This window comes from Pseudophryne corroboree, chromosome 10, assembly GCF_028390025.1.
Source record: "Pseudophryne corroboree isolate aPseCor3 chromosome 10, aPseCor3.hap2, whole genome shotgun sequence".
NCBI lineage: Eukaryota > Metazoa > Chordata > Amphibia > Anura > Myobatrachidae > Pseudophryne > Pseudophryne corroboree.
Genome location: NC_086453.1, coordinates 63,244,762 through 63,260,763, shown reverse-complemented (window position 1 = coordinate 63,260,763; position 16,002 = coordinate 63,244,762). Strand labels below are relative to the sequence as shown.

The 16,002-nt window shown below is 43.2% G+C and overlaps 1 protein-coding gene across 1 annotated transcript in view; it reads right to left on the bottom strand.

The window, feature by feature from the left end:
* Nucleotides 1-16,002, bottom strand: part of LOC134965190 (otogelin-like protein) — a 128,087-nt gene that overhangs the window by 81,858 nt on the left and 30,227 nt on the right. Inside the window, exons 20-36 of the mRNA XM_063941703.1 lie at nucleotides 15,604-15,745; nucleotides 15,151-15,294; nucleotides 14,669-14,806; nucleotides 13,597-13,698; nucleotides 13,156-13,266; nucleotides 12,190-12,346; nucleotides 12,075-12,101; nucleotides 11,521-11,673; nucleotides 11,119-11,394; nucleotides 10,892-11,009; nucleotides 10,385-10,464; nucleotides 4,107-4,165; nucleotides 3,292-3,394; nucleotides 2,545-2,646; nucleotides 2,381-2,424; nucleotides 2,175-2,277; nucleotides 984-1,000 (exon numbers count right to left, since the gene is read on the bottom strand). Of these exons, the coding sequence (XP_063797773.1) occupies nucleotides 984-1,000; nucleotides 2,175-2,277; nucleotides 2,381-2,424; nucleotides 2,545-2,646; nucleotides 3,292-3,394; nucleotides 4,107-4,165; nucleotides 10,385-10,464; nucleotides 10,892-11,009; nucleotides 11,119-11,394; nucleotides 11,521-11,673; nucleotides 12,075-12,101; nucleotides 12,190-12,346; nucleotides 13,156-13,266; nucleotides 13,597-13,698; nucleotides 14,669-14,806; nucleotides 15,151-15,294; nucleotides 15,604-15,745 (1,876 nt within the window). The remainder of the gene's footprint in view (nucleotides 1-983; nucleotides 1,001-2,174; nucleotides 2,278-2,380; nucleotides 2,425-2,544; nucleotides 2,647-3,291; nucleotides 3,395-4,106; nucleotides 4,166-10,384; nucleotides 10,465-10,891; nucleotides 11,010-11,118; nucleotides 11,395-11,520; nucleotides 11,674-12,074; nucleotides 12,102-12,189; nucleotides 12,347-13,155; nucleotides 13,267-13,596; nucleotides 13,699-14,668; nucleotides 14,807-15,150; nucleotides 15,295-15,603; nucleotides 15,746-16,002) is intronic.

Here is a 16,002-nt window from a genome sequence, read left to right as displayed (position 1 = left end):
CACAGTGCCAGTTACATGCCCCACAGTGCCAGTTACAATGCCCCACAGTGCCAGATACATGCCCCACAGTGCCAGTTACAATGCCCCACAGTGCCAGATACATGCCCCACAGTGCCAGTTACAATGCCCCACAGTGCCGGATACATGCCCCACAGTGCCAGATACATGCCCCACGGTGCCAGATACAATGCCCCACAGTGCCAGTTACAATGCCCCACAGTGCCAGATACATGCCCCACAGTACCAGTTACATGCCACACAGTGCCAGTTACATGCCCCACAGTGCCGGATACATGCCCCACAGTGCCAGTTACATGCCCCACAGTGCCAGATACATGCCCCACAGTGCCAGATACATGCCCCACAGTGCCAGTTACAATGCCCCACAGTGCCGGATACATGCCCCACAGTGCCAGATACATGTCCCACGGTTCCAGTTACACAAGACTCTCCCCCCCCCTCCCCCGGTCAGTCACTCAACGCTGCGGCGCCGTGCTATCACTCTGCTATGTGAGGGGAGGAGAGCGCAGCGCAGCGCCTCTCCTGCCCCTCACCGCTCCAGGTCTCTGGCGGCGGCTGTGTGGCGCCGGTTCGCTAGCCAATCAGAGCTCGCGGACCGGCAGCCAATCAGGAGCCGGTCCGCAAGCTCTGATTGGCTAACGCCGCCGGAGACCGGACACACGCAGCGCTGCTGGCAGTGCTGCTAGTGCTGGCAGCGGCGGTGAGGGGAGGGAGAGACGCTGCGCTCTCCTCCCCTCACATTTCGGCATGACGGGGGCGAGTGGGGAATGATGCCCTGGCCGCCGGTGGCGCCCCCCTCTCCTGGGCCTGCCAAGGCGCCCAGGGCACGTGCCCCACTCACCCTACCCTAGTTACGCCTCTGAGTACATGATAATCTATACAAAGACTGCGAGAGACATTAATTAGTCTCTGTGATGATGATATTATTATTATTATTATTAATATGCAATAGTTGAACTTACTGGTGTTACGTTGGGAACTGTAAAAAAGAAAAAGGAAAAAAAACTGTTAAATTACATTTTTTGAAATTTGGGGGAGATGTCAGAAGAGGTGGTACAATGCAGGTGGCAAATGCGCTATAGTCAGCATCATTTGACACAATGAACATCGGTATGTATGAAAGCAGATAACAGAGGAAATCACTTTACGTTACTTGTAAAGATCTAACAATTTTACCTGTGCCATACTACTGTATGACAATGGAAAATCATTCAGATGTTGTTAAAAAAAAAACATAAGTGCACCTTCGTAGCTTATAATTTTTGCACATACTGGCAGGATTACCGGCTGGTACCTGTACATACCTGTGGCGACGTCTTTGGGTTCCCGGGTGTGCATGAGATCTTGCAATATTTGCGAGCACCCACACACGCACACACCCGACTGATATATCAATCTCTCACACCTGACTGACGTATCCAGAGGCGGATTGGCCATAGGGTCTACGTGGAAGATTCCCGGTGGGCCGACGCACACGTGGGGCCTGTTTTGTTTGAGGACATGTGGTCCTTTTTATAGACATAATGAATAAGATGCAAAATAATTTGCATATATAAAAATGACTTTGCCACTTAGCCTGTGATTGCAGATGATCTAGTGTATGCTCTGTCTGCCTGCTTGGCTGACATATAAGATTGAGTGAATAGTGATTGGGATACGGTTGCTGTAATAAGCAAGAAAATATATCTTATAGTTTCCTAAATTCTGAAGGTGTATCATATAATGTGCTCATAATATTTAATTTTATTTCTTTTTAACTTCCCCCTTGATGCTGGACATGCCCACTATCTGGAAAGTCTTGGGGGGAGGGTGCTGCTGCCATGGCCCATGGCTAGACCTTACAGCACGCCCATGTGGGGCCACTAGTACAAATTTTTCCAGGGCCGCTTTTTGTTCCCAATCCGCTCCTGGACATATCAATCTAGCAATGGTCTGGTACAATGTAATGTTGTACACCCCTTTCCCCCCCGTATACACTACACAATCCGCCATATGATTATTGTAAGCTGTGTTATTTATAATTGCTTGTGCAGTAATATATTAGTATTATTTATCATAAAACACAACTACCAGGCAATCCGTGCCTTCCACTTTACTATGGTTACTACTAGAAACCGTTGGGGTTGCAGCACTATAATGTGTACTATACTTACCGCATTCTTTTTTATTACAGCAGGAATTGTCTGTTGGGACTTGCACCAATGTCTCGTAGTCTGCACAGACTGTTATAGGACAGATGACATTCTTGCATACATCCTATTGGAGATAAACATAATGTATTAGGATAGATAACACTTAAGTTGTGTCATGTCTTTTCCTTGTAATTTCCAATGATTTTTTAAAAATTGTATTTGTGTACCTGGGTCGGCGAGACTGATGGGACTGTGGTCGGTGGTGCAACATCTAACAAGAAACCACACACGATAGATGATTAATCAGTGATATTGGAAGATTGGCTTCTAGTTTACACAAGTCCATGGTACAGTATAATGCCAACCAATCACATATGGCATGGACACTTACGGCATTCATAGTCTGGGCAGCATTCCAGGTCTGGGTCTCCGATTCTTACTGGTGGGCTGCCGTCCTTGCAGGTTGGAAGAGGGCTGCAGGTAACAGTACAACCTGAAAGCAAACAGAAAACAAATCAGTTGTGCAATGATTTTGTATCAACTGTTACCTCCTACATGAGTGATGCAGAAGCAGCTTCTAGCGAGTTTAAGGAGCAGATTTGGGGTAGATTCAATTCTCAGGGGTGTAGTCTGGTATGCCGGCGGCCGGGCTCCCGGCGTCCAGCATACCGGCGCCGGGAGCCCGACTGCCGGCATACCGACAGTGTGGCGAGCGCAGATGAGCCCCTTGCGGGCTCGCTGCGCTCGCCAAGCTGCGGGCACGGTGGCGCGATACGCGCGCCGCGCTATTTATTCTCCCTCCAGGGGGGTCGTTGACCCCCATGAGGGGGAATATGTGTCAGTATGCCAGGTGTCGGGATTCCGGCGCCGGTATACTGTGCGCCGGGATCCCGACATTCGGCAACCAGAAGACCACCCAATTCTCAGCCATGTGCCGCCGTGATGTTCAGCTTTGTATGTCATCGTACAATGCGCAATCCCGACATCATTAATTTCCCTGCGCATCACTGTAGGGTGTGGCGGAAAATGAGCGATGCTGAAGACTGCGGAAGGCCTTCACTGAAAGTTACAGCGGCACTGTGCGGCGATTGCTTAGAAATGAATCTCCCCTTTGATGCTTAGTCGTAAAAGGACTTACTGCACTCGTAGGCTGTACAGCACTTTTCTGCCCATGGTACTTTCACAAGCGCAGCACCTTTCACGGTACATATCGGTGGTGCTTGGCACACCACATTCTGACACTGTCAGTTACACAGAGAGAATAAAGTGTTAATGACAAATAATGATGACAGCTGAATTATAGACAGTATGTGGCAATTTCATTTACTTTGCTCTGTTTTTTTAAGGGCTTACACGTATTCCTCTTTTCCAGTTATAGGGCTTTATACAGGTTTGTTAGCAAACCGAAAAATAAAAGCACACTAATGGGTAAAACTATGCTGCACTGCAGGTGGGGCAGATGTAACATGTGCAGAGAGAGTTAGATTTGGGTGGGGTGTGTTCAAACTGAAATCTAAAAAGCAGTGTAAAAATAAAGCAGCCAGTATTTACCCTGCAATAACAACAATTGATCATTTAAATCTCTCTGCACATGTTACATCTGCCCCGCCTGCAGCACAATATGTTGTTGCCCATTAGTGTGCTTTTTTTGGTTTAATAACCACCCTGAATAACTCCCATAATCACAGTTTTGCTACTAAAAATGTCAACATAAAAAGGGTAGAGCCGACAATGAAAATGAAAAATTCTAATAAAAATGGTAAATCAGGTCAGAAGCCTAGCGGGGAGGTGTGATACAGGGGCACCTGCGATGCTGCATCGGCAAGAGGCACCTACAGTACACATAAAAAAAAAAAAATCCTAAGTTTAATAAATTTAACATATGGTTCTTATTAGACATAGGTGTTACACTGCACATATTCCCCACGTAATATAAGTAAAGGGACCACTCACCGGTAATTCCTGTGGGGCTGTTGGAGGGACTGTTGGAATTACTGCAGTTGTAGGATTTGCTAGAAATATATAAAGTACAATATATAATTACACTCCTATTCATTAAATATAATTTCTGACCCAGTAATGGGCTGACAGGTTAGTCTGAGGAATGCATCATTGTTCCATTAAAGCAGGCATGTCCAAACTGCGGCCCTCCAGCTGTTGTGAAACTACATATCCCAGCATGCCCTGACACAGTTTTGCTGTCAGAGAATGCTAAAGCTGTGTCAGGGCATGCTGGGATGTGTAGTTTCTCAACAGCTGGAGGGCCGCAGTTTGGACATGCCTGCATTAAAGGAACGTAGGAGAGGAAGTCATAACCTGTATTATTCATCATGCATTGATAGTTGTTTATTACCATTATTATATATTCTGATAATAGCCTGCATACAGTATATAAATATATGTGGAATTTGGCGATGTTGTGGCATTATGGGGTATTGTTGTTACGAAGGTGCAGCCGGACTACAGTTAAATCAGGAATGAATCATGTCAAAAAGATCTTTTATCCTATTGCTTCCTGTTCTTTTTCCTGCATAGTGCCCATATTTAGTTACGTTACCAAAGCGAGGCCTTATCTATCACAAAATAATATTATGTATCAAAGACTTGGTTAGGACAATAAATAAATAAAATATTCAGGTCAAAATGACACATTGCCCTTTTTATGTTGCAAGCATAGGTGTGGTAACTAATAAATCGAACTTCCAAGATGGAATAACTCACAAATGCAGATGTAAAGTGGACAGCAAGGGTCGTTTGATGGTATTTCCTGTCTGTCGGAGCCCTTGGCGCAGGTCACGGTGTTGCATATAACTCCCTCGCACAGTCCCTGTATGCAACAAAGCAACAACATGGCATAAGCAACACTATAAATAATCTATACTGCATTCACACATGTTCAGGGGCAATATACAGGAGCTGCTATGACATCAATAAGTCCAACATACTCCGGTAGAGAGAATTAACCAACATCCTAACCAAAGAAAGTCAAGGTTCTGCTCACAGTAACCAATCAGACTCTAGGATGTAGTAGATAAATGACAGCTGATTCTGATTGGCTGCTATTGGCAACCCCTATACTTCTCCTTTTTAAAGCTTCGATAAATGTCACCCTATACTTGATCTGTTCCATCCAGGAGCCAATAAGACATGGTATAACACAACACTGTGATTGTTGGACTGGCACGTAAAGGTTAATGAATTTAAAGTATAAGTTCCAGTGCGCTCTAGAAGCCAACAGCAGCAGGACTTTCAGCAGGTGTCTCCTTGTATTTATTGTAGATATTCACCATCCTTACATGGAACCACTATACAGAGCCTATCCTCACATCCCTCTTGCTTGTAATGCAAATTTATGCAGACATAGACAGATGTATTATGCATTATTTGTAATCTATATCATCAATAAGTCAGTGCCAAAAGTTATGCATGGATGATCTATTCTCCTCGTCATTAATTACATCTAACAAAAATAACGCCCTAAAATATCTCCCCTTACAGGACATCAATTGGGGGAATTTTTTTTTTTTTTTTTTTAACTTACAAGAAGAGCCATTTCATATATTTTACCTTAGTTGGGGTAACTGTCGACACTACGTGGGGAGGTGGGCTGGGCCCTACAGGCGGAGTGATACCTGGAAACAAAAATCCATATAGTTAGTGAATTCTTGGATACTTTAAGTCAATTGTTTTTTTTTTAAATGTGAAGGAACATAAATTGTTTCAGTCAGGTAGATTTGTCTATGGGCGTAATTATAGTGGGTGCAAAGGGTGCCATTGCTATGGGGACCCTAAACCCAGTTCATATAGTTGTCTACCAAGTTCCTAAAATTGCCTGCTAAGACGTTGGGTCCAGCCATTTGCCTGAGCATGAAAAGGAGGACTCATCAGTGGCACTTCTATGGGGCATAAAATAAACTAGGTCACTACTAAGGGGCATAAAATGAAGTAGGGCACTATTACTGTAGATTACTAAAATAAACTAAGGCAATATTATTGAACATAATGAACCACCACTATTGAGGAGGTGTCCCTTCAAAAAGTTGCTATGGGTTCCACAAAGTTCTGGTTAGAAAGAATATACTACTTCACTACTGAAACCAGATGCAAAATGCTCATTGTCACACACGGTATATGAGGATGACATTTACTATCCAATCTCAAGGGCATAGGAACCAAAGTTGCTATGGTGGGGTGGGTGGGGGTAAAAGGTCAAGGATTACTATAGGTCCTGGATAGCCTTTTTCTCACGTGTGGTATCTCATTTTATGACAGTTGTAACAGTGACTGTAGATATACAAGGACTCAATCCTAGGTTACTTTTCATCAGTGTTTCTCGGGTTGGCCAACCCCATTTTCATTGTTTATTTTACTATAAAAATTTATTTATAGATTATTAAATTAATAAATATTTATTGATATTAACTACCAATTAGTACAAAAGTTGTTAGAAAGAGAGATAGACTGAATTGTTCATCTTAAAAATTTACATTTTTCATAGACATTAACCGAGTTTTTATTGAGATTTCGTTGACAGCCTAATCTCAATAGATTGAGTATATTTCTAAATCTATAGTCACTGCCTCTCTGGTTATGGTATGTGCTATACATCTATAGTCTCTGCCTCTCTGGTTATGGTATGTGCTATACATCTATAGTCTCTGCCTCCCTGGTTATGGTATGTGCTATACATCTATAGTCTCTGCCTCCCTGGTTATAGTATGTGCTATACATCTATAGTCTCTGCCTCCCTGGTTATGGCATGTGCTATACATCTATAGTCTCTGCCTCCCTGGTTATGGTATGTGCTATACATCTATAGTCTCTGCCTCCCTGGTTATGGCATGTGCTATACATCTATAGTCTCTGCCTCCCTGGTTATGGTATGTGCTATACATATATAGTCTCTGCCTCCCTGGTTATAGTATGTGCTATACATCTATAGTCTCTGCCTCCCTGGTTATGGTATGTGCTATACATCTATAGTCTCTGCCTCTCTGGTTATAGTATGTGCTATACATCTATAGTCTCTGCCTCCCTGGTTATGGTATGTGCTATACATCTATAGTCTCTGCCTCTCTGGTTATGGTATGTGCTATACGGTATGTGCTATACATCTATAGTCTCTGCCTCTCTGGTTATGGCATGTGCTATACATCTATAGTCTCTGCCTCCCTGGTTATGGTATGTGCTATACATCTATAGTCTCTGCCTCTCTGGTTATGGCATGTGCTATACATCTATAGTCTCTGCCTCCCTGGTTATGGTATGTGCTATACATCTATAGTCTCTGCCTCTCTGGTTATGGTATGTGCTATACATCTATAGTCTCTGCCTCCCTGGTTATGGTATGTGCTATACATCTATAGTCTCTGCCTCTCTGGTTATGGCATGTGCTATACATCTACAGTCTCTGCCTCCCTGGTTATAGTATGTGCTATACATCTATAGTCTCTGCCTCCCTGGTTATGGTATGTGCTATACATCTATAGTCTCTGCCTCCCTGGTTATGGTATGTGCTATACATCTATAGTCTCTGCCTCTCTGGTTATGGCATGTGCTATACATCTATAGTCTCTGCCTCCCTGGTTATGGTATGTGCTATACATCTATAGTCTCTGCCTCCCTCGTTATGGTATGTGCTATACATCTATAGTCTCTGCCTCTCTGGTTATGGCATGTGCTATACATCTATAGTCTCTGCCTCTCTGGTTATGGCATGTGCTATACATCTATAGTTTCTGCCTCCCTGGTTATGGTATGTGCTATACATCTATAGTCTCTGCCTCTCTGGTTATGGTATGTGCTATACATCTATAGTCTCTGCCTCTCAGGTTATGGCATGTGCTATACATCTATAGTCTCTGCCTCTCTGGTTATGGTATGTGCTATACATCTATAGTCTCTGCCTCCCTGGTTATGGTATGTGCTATACATCTATAGTCTCTGCCTCCCTGGTTATGGTATGTGCTATAAATCTATAGTCTCTGCCTCCCTGGTTATAGTATGTGCTATACATCTATAGTCTCTGCCTCCCTGGTTATGGTATGTGCTATACATCTATAGTCTCTGCCTCTCTGGTTATGGTATGTGCTATACATCTATAGTCTCTGCCTCTCTGGGTATGGCATGTGCTATACATCTATAGTCTCTGCCTCCCTGGTTATGGTATGTGCTATACATCTATAGTCTCTGCCTCCCTGGTTATGGTATGTGCTATACATCTATAGTCTCTGCCTCTCTGGTTATGGCATGTGCTATGCATCTATAGTCTCTGCCTCTCTGGTTATGGCATGTGCTATACATCTATAGTCTCTGCCTCCCTGGTTATGGTATGTGCTATACATCTATAGTCTCTGCCTCTCTGGTTATGGCATGTGCTATACATCTATAGTCTCTGCCTCCCTGGTTATGGTATGTGCTATACATCTATAGTCTCTGCCTCCCTGGTTATGGTATGTGCTATACATCTATAGTCTCTGCCTCCCTGGTTATGGTATGTGCTATACATCTATAGTCTCTGCCTCTCTGGTTATGGTATGTGCTATACATCTATAGTCTCTGCCTCTCTGGTTATGGCATGTGCTATACATCTATAGTCTCTGCCTCCCTGGTTATGGTATGTGCTATACATCTATAGTCTCTGCCTCTCTGGTTATGGCATGTGCTATACATCTATAGTCTCTGCCTCCCTGGTTATGGTGTGTGCTATACATCTATAGTCTCTGCCTCCCTGGTTATGGTATGTGCTATACATCTATAGTCTCTGCCTCCCTGGTTATGGTATGTGCTATACATCTATAGTCTCTGCCTCCCTGGTTATGGTATGTGCTATACATCTATAGTCTCTGCCTCTCTGGTTATGGCATGTGCTATACATCTATAGTCTCTGCCTCCCTGGTTATGGTATGTGCTATACATCTATAGTCTCTGCCTCCCTGGTTATGGTATGTGCTATACATCTATAGTCTCTGCCTCTCTGGTTATGGCATGTGCTATACATCTATAGTCTCTGCCTCTCTGGTTATGGCATGTGCTATACATCTATAGTCTCTGCCTCCCTGGTTATGGTATGTGCTATGCATCTATAGTCTCTGCCTCCCTGGTTATGGCATGTGCTATACATATATAGTCTCTGCCTCTCTGGTTATGGCATGTGCTATACATCTATAGTCTCTGCCTCTCTGGTTATGGCATGTGCTATACATCTATAGTCTCTGCCTCCCTGGTTATGGTATGTGCTATACATCTATAGTCTCTGCCTCTCTGGTTATGGTATGTGCTATACATCTATAGTCTCTGCCTCCCTGGTTATGGTATGTGCTATACATCTATAGTCTCTGCCTCCCTGGTTATGGTATGTGCTATACATCTATAGTCTCTGGCGGGTATTCAATTGTCTGAAATAGACAGGAAAACAGACACCCAACTGACTTTTCTAACAACTGAATTCCCCCCATAGAGTTCTTTAAATAAACAAATCAATCAATCTGTATACTAAGGCAAGGGCGTTTTAACAGAGGAGGGGGCCTGTGTGCACCTCCAGTTGGGCCCCCTCCCCTGCACGGCGCAGTAGTCTCCGGCAATATGCCAGTGTCTACTGCGCATGCGCAGGTCTCCGGAAACATGGCGCCCGCCATGTTCCGGAGACCAATTTAGTTATTGCACATGCGCGGCAGACATTTTACCTGCGCTTTTCGCCGGGAGAGCAGCGCCGGAAAGGGGCCTGTGTGCACCCCACACACTGCACCCATTATAGAAACGCCAGTGACTAAGGCAATCTATATTAAAGAACATTTGGTAGTTATACCAAGACAATCTACAGTCAATGGGAAGTGCGGCTGCTTATGCTTCCTGCACATTGTGATAGCACAATGAGTGGGGCTTCTAAGAAAGAAAAAATAAGTGTTTGCAAGAAGAAAACGTGCGCAAAACAAACATGAAGATAACGTAATTTTTGGTAAATAGAAGCGACAACAGTTGACGATGCCAAATAAAGCTGTTATAGCTTCATCCCCATTTTAATTTCATTTATCCCCAATTCCCTTTTGTGTTCAAGTTCATGTGCGGGGGGGGGGGGGGGCGGGGGGGGGGGGGGTTGGGCAAAGCACAGTCTTTGCCCACCCAACAGAAATCATGGGGGGCAACCGCCCCCTGGTTCCTATGCCCCTGTCCATGCACCGCTGGCAGCATTTTGTTTTTGGGGCAGCGGGGTCACAGAAAAGTCTACTTACAGTCTTCAAATTGCACACAACGATGAGTAACTTCATCAAAGACCATTCCTGGGGCACAGATGGGGTAACAGCCTTCAACCCTAACACAACAACAAAGATGCAATGAAGGAGCATGACAATATGTAGCAAGTACGACCACTAGTCAGTGAAGTAATGATATATACAGTAATATGATACATCTTAAAAAAATGAAAATCTGACATCATTTTAATCTGAATAGTTGCTTATATTAAATACAAAGGTCCCAGTGCTGAGCTGGATTTACGCCAGTTTGCGTAGCACATACAGCACAAAGCTACACAGCGCTGCCCCATGAAGGGCACACGGCACGTCTATATGCGCCAATGCAGGCTTACACATAACTGGCAGCTGCCCCTCCTACAGACACCCCGTATGTTTTAGTATTGCATTGTTCATTTTACTATAATGAACAGCAGAGATGACTTAGAGCTTGCGCTCCCCAACTTCTCAGTAAGGGAAGAACAACAGCTTACTAATACCACTTACTTGAGTGTTAGCATGCACTTGGTACCAAGAGGATCTTGGCATGTTGGTATGCATGGGCTGCCGCAAGCTCTGTATTTCCAGGTACAGATAGAGAATGACGGTAAGCCAAAGCTTTCCTCTGAAAAAGTGAAAAGCAGTTTATCAAACTACCGTATCACCTGAGAAGTTTAGTTATAGCTCAGTCTACTCTTTGCTAGACTGTTAAACCCTAGGCAGTTAGGTCATACCGGTCAACGTGAAGCTCAACTGCAATATGTTTCCTGACTTCACCCGAGACATGAGTAGCCCATCATTTCTGACGGAAAGATAGCTCCCTCTTGCTGAGTATGATTCCAATGTGTCATAGCTTTTAACTGAGCGGCTCGGTCTCATAATGAAAGTTGCTTGTGTACGGAAGCTCGCGCTTGGCTGCCACTTCTGTAGGCTCAAAGTTCCATCATCATTCTGCACAATGAAGAAGTTGTGGTGCTCAGCAGATTCCAGGGAGACCAGCTTCCTACCATCTGGAAACAGATCAGAAAGGGTAGACATTTTCATCTTAGGGGAAGATGATATTTTCATAATGTGCCCTACAGACTGCGTATGTAGGTGTAGCAATTCCATCGCTTTGACAGAAGTCCGTCACTTACTCAGTGGGTCCACATAAAGGCTTGGCGTGACCATGAAAGTAGCTTTCAGGGTTCCAGGACCAACATCTTCCACAGAGACAGCACGAGTGTTATAATCAGCCACCAAAGTCTTGCCATTCATCATCACCAGGCGGTAAGGACCCTCTCCAGCTTCTAAAGGACAAATATAATTTTCAATAGTTAGCAACCTATGGCGGAGATTTATCAAAGCTTGGAGTGAGATAAAAAGTATCCAATCATCTTCTGTTATTTTGCAGTCTGTGTTTGAAAAATGACAGAAGATGATTGGTTGGCACTTTATCTCTATCCACTTTATAACCCAGTTTGGGTGGGCTTTATGGTTTCTGTGCAGGGTAAATACTGGCTGCTTTTGCATGTAGCACCCAAATTAAACTCTCTCTCCCTCTGCACATGTTACATCTGCCCCACCTGCAGTGCAGCATGGTTTTGCCTAGTTGCTTGATATTGTGCTTGGCTTACAAACATGAATCCGGCCCTATAAGTGGCTTTGTATGAGGACACATCTGAACAAGGAGAAGGTGCAAGTGGCTTACCTCGGTTGTAATATTCACATGGTGATGCTAAAAGAGAAGAAGAACATGATTAGTAAACTAACCATTCAAACGTTAGACATATATCATAAGTTCAAGTTCGCAATGAAATGCTTACGACAAATGTCAGGGCTTCTCCAGTCAACAGTGACACCCTTCCTGCAGCAGGCACGGGCGTAAGCGGCCAGTGAGGTGCAGAAGCACAGACAGCTCTCACCGTCTCTGCAAGCCTCAGTCTCCTCCACACAAGCCGTGTAATAAGGTTCCACATTCACCTTTTAGTAAGAGAAAGATTTTATTATGGCAGTACGGATGGTGTAATGGTTAGCATTACAGCCTCACACCACTGAGGTCTTGGGTTCGATTTCCACCATGGCCCTAACTGTGTGGAGTTTGTATATTCTCCCCGTACTTGTGTGGGTTTCCACCAGGTACTCCAGTGTCCTTCCACAATCCCAAAATATACTGGTATAAATGGCTCCCAACAAAATGAACCCTAGCGTTAATGTGTGTGATAGGGAATATAGATTGTAAGCTCCACTGGGGCAGGGACTGATATGAATGGACAAATATTCTCTGTAAAGCGATGCGGAATATGTGTGCGCTATATAAATAATTTGTAATAAATAAATAAATAAAAATCTTCAATAAACAAAGGTAATGGGGAGTTGTATGTATAGGCTGGATAGAGTGTGACAAATGGTAATATCATACACTACAAGTACAGTATGGAGGGAATTCAATTAGTCCTGGTAATTTACTGCAGTCTAACTGAAGCAGTGGGGCTGTTCAATTAGGCCGACAGGTTGCAGTTACCGAGGTTTTTTTTTCAAGCCTGAGCTAAGGCCTGAAAAGAAATCTGCGTTAAATAGCCTGACTATAGGTGGCGCAGCTGTGTTACCCCATTGTGTCTGGGAATTTATTGCGCATTCTATCTGTTAACATGCGTTAACATAGTAATGGGGGCTCTAATTGAATAACCGTGGGTGTTAAAGGCTGAGGCTTCCCCCCTATATATGGAATACATGTAATAAATGGAAACATTCATGCAAATGCCAAAGATATATGCAGAAACCAATCTTACCACGGTGTGACATTCGGCAAAGTCATCGCTCCTGAGCAGATTGCATCGTGAGTCCACAAACTTCTTGTGGTTCTCAGTAGGAGGCGAAGGAGTTGTGTCGTCATCAGGGCACTGTGGGAAAATTTATAGGAACAAATTATATATCATAATTTTATACTATATATATATATATATATATATATATATATTATACTGCACACACAATATATATATATATATATATATATATATATATATACACACACATGCACACACATATATATATATATACACACATACTGTATATGCATACTCAAACATATATACATATATATACACACATACATATAGACTCTCAAACACACACACACACATACACACACACACACACACACACACACACACACACACACACACACGTATCTGTAACATGTAACATAACAGAGTAAAATAGTGACTTACCTCACCAACCAGGTACTGAGCGGCATATTGGGCCATATTACTAATTGTAAGCTCGGCATTTGTGGTACCGTCGGCATCACCGCACATCCCTTCAACCTTGCCCTTTATAGATAGATTGTTTAAAATGTAATTCAAGGATTATGTAATATTTCTTCAAAACACAATTGCTGGTGTGCTCCAAATGGCCACAGAGTGCTACCTCTTATGTTAGACCCCTCTACTGGATGCTGACCATGGGCACGTTTGTTGAGGGCAGAGCATACTAGTACCCTTAGACGTGCAGAGACTTTATGAGTCAGGGTTTGCTCAATACACATCCAGCTTGGACCACTCAGGACTATAACCCTGACCGCTTAGAGTCCTAGTAAGGACTCACAATGACCACCAGGGAAGGATTAGTGACATCACGCCCTTATGATATTTCACTACAGTTGGCTTCTAAAAGGAAGAAAGTGAAGGCAGCTTTCAGATAGCAATTATCAAGTGCATTCTACTGTATATATTAATAGTTTGCTATGGGCAAGCAGATATGGAAACATGGGGTAGGGAGGGCCCATTTATTCTATAAATGCAGATATGGAAACATGGGGTAGGGAGGGCCCATTTATTCCATAAATGCAGATATGGAAACATGGGGTAGGGAGGGCCCTGCACAAGAGAAAGATTACATCAAGGAAAGCAAGACAAGACGTGCAAGTAGGGCTCAGTGTAGAGAATGGGACAGTGACAGTTTGAGTAGTATAGGTGAGAATAGGCAGTGGCACACAGAGGGGGGGTTCTGAGTACCCAGAAGCTCCCCTGACAGACTGATTTTTTTTGCACTAGTGTGTAATCAGTGCCAAAATTCCATAACAATATTCTATGACGCACAGTGCCTGAACCGATCCCAATCAGCAACCTGACATTTTACAGACTGTTGTTCTAGAGAAATGACATAATCTTATTGGTTGCTATGAGCAAATTCTCCACTATATCTCCCTCCAAGATGTGATAAATCTCTCCCATAGTTATGTGATAAATAAACATAAGTCACCCATCATTTTTATGACATTCTCAAAATGCAGGTCTGCACCTGTAGTGATGGTTCCAGTTGAATGATAACATCCAAGTGTTGATCATAGTAGACAGCAAGGCCGTCCAGGAAATGAGCTACCACGTAGAATCCAGAACGGTAGATTTTCACTTGGGTGGTAGAGCCCAGCTCGTGTGTCTGCGGGTAAAACACATCCAATTTCAAAACGCTATATAGTGATACAAGTGATAGAAGGATTGTATTACATGGGTTAATTTTTATTCAAAGTCTTTAGAGATTATTTTAGGGTTCATAAAGTGAAGGGGCTAGCACAACCATTTTGCATTTTTAGAAGCTTTAGTAAATCTACCCCTGGACGTCATGAAAATATCGGTGTTTTTTAGAGATCTGAATTAGAAGTTCGACAGAGGGTTAGAAATATAATACTCAGCGGTGTAAATATAATGTCTGCACCACTCTGGGAGAAGAGTAATAATGTGTGGCCCTAATTTTCCCTCCTGCCCAGTGCCTGCAGTTCTTACCACTGTGGGTTCATATTCATTCAGCATCACATATGCTCCTCCAAAAGTGATGTTGATGGTCTTGGTTTGCAGAGCTCCTCCAAAGTCTTCATTAGCGTTATTTTGCATGACGACACTGAACCAGGGGTGTTCACCTACCCGAGACTGGATGAAGAAACAAAAAAGAACCATAAATATTTAGACAGTGCACCATCTGCTTTCTATGGTGAAAGTTCCCATATACCCATGATGCCCCCCCCATCACTCTTCCTGCCCTCACCTTCCGTACACCTTAAAATTTACAGAGTAACTTCCCATTGGTTCGGACCCATTCATTGATTGTTACAACCACTTTTTCTCTAGAATCCTCTACAATCCTTTAGGCTATTACCTACTTGTTATTCGAACCGCTTTCTTTCCCTAACCTTGTTACCCATGTGTCCTAACTAAAAAATGCAAAAAAAAGCAACTGACCTCAATAAGAACAATTGGACACGTTCTTGTGGCAAACGTCTTCCAGATACCATCAAACTGGAAGAACTGGGACCCAGCATATACATTACACACTCTGTTGCATTGGGTATTGGTACACGTGAACTTGCCATTTTCACAAGTGCTGCAATGAAAACAGTATAAAAGGACAATCAGTAACAGCAAAAATAACAATGCAATTTTTTGTAACTATTCCCACTGATTCATGTATGTGATTAAGCAAGCAGCTGTTTTCAGTTTCATTTTCCAGGAACATTCAACATTTGTGTTAGGAATATTTGAGAGGATTCTGATCATTATTTGACCCAGGCTATTTTAATATCCATTAAAAATGAACATTGAGACACCAACAGCTACTCCTCAATGGGTTAGCCTATAAAC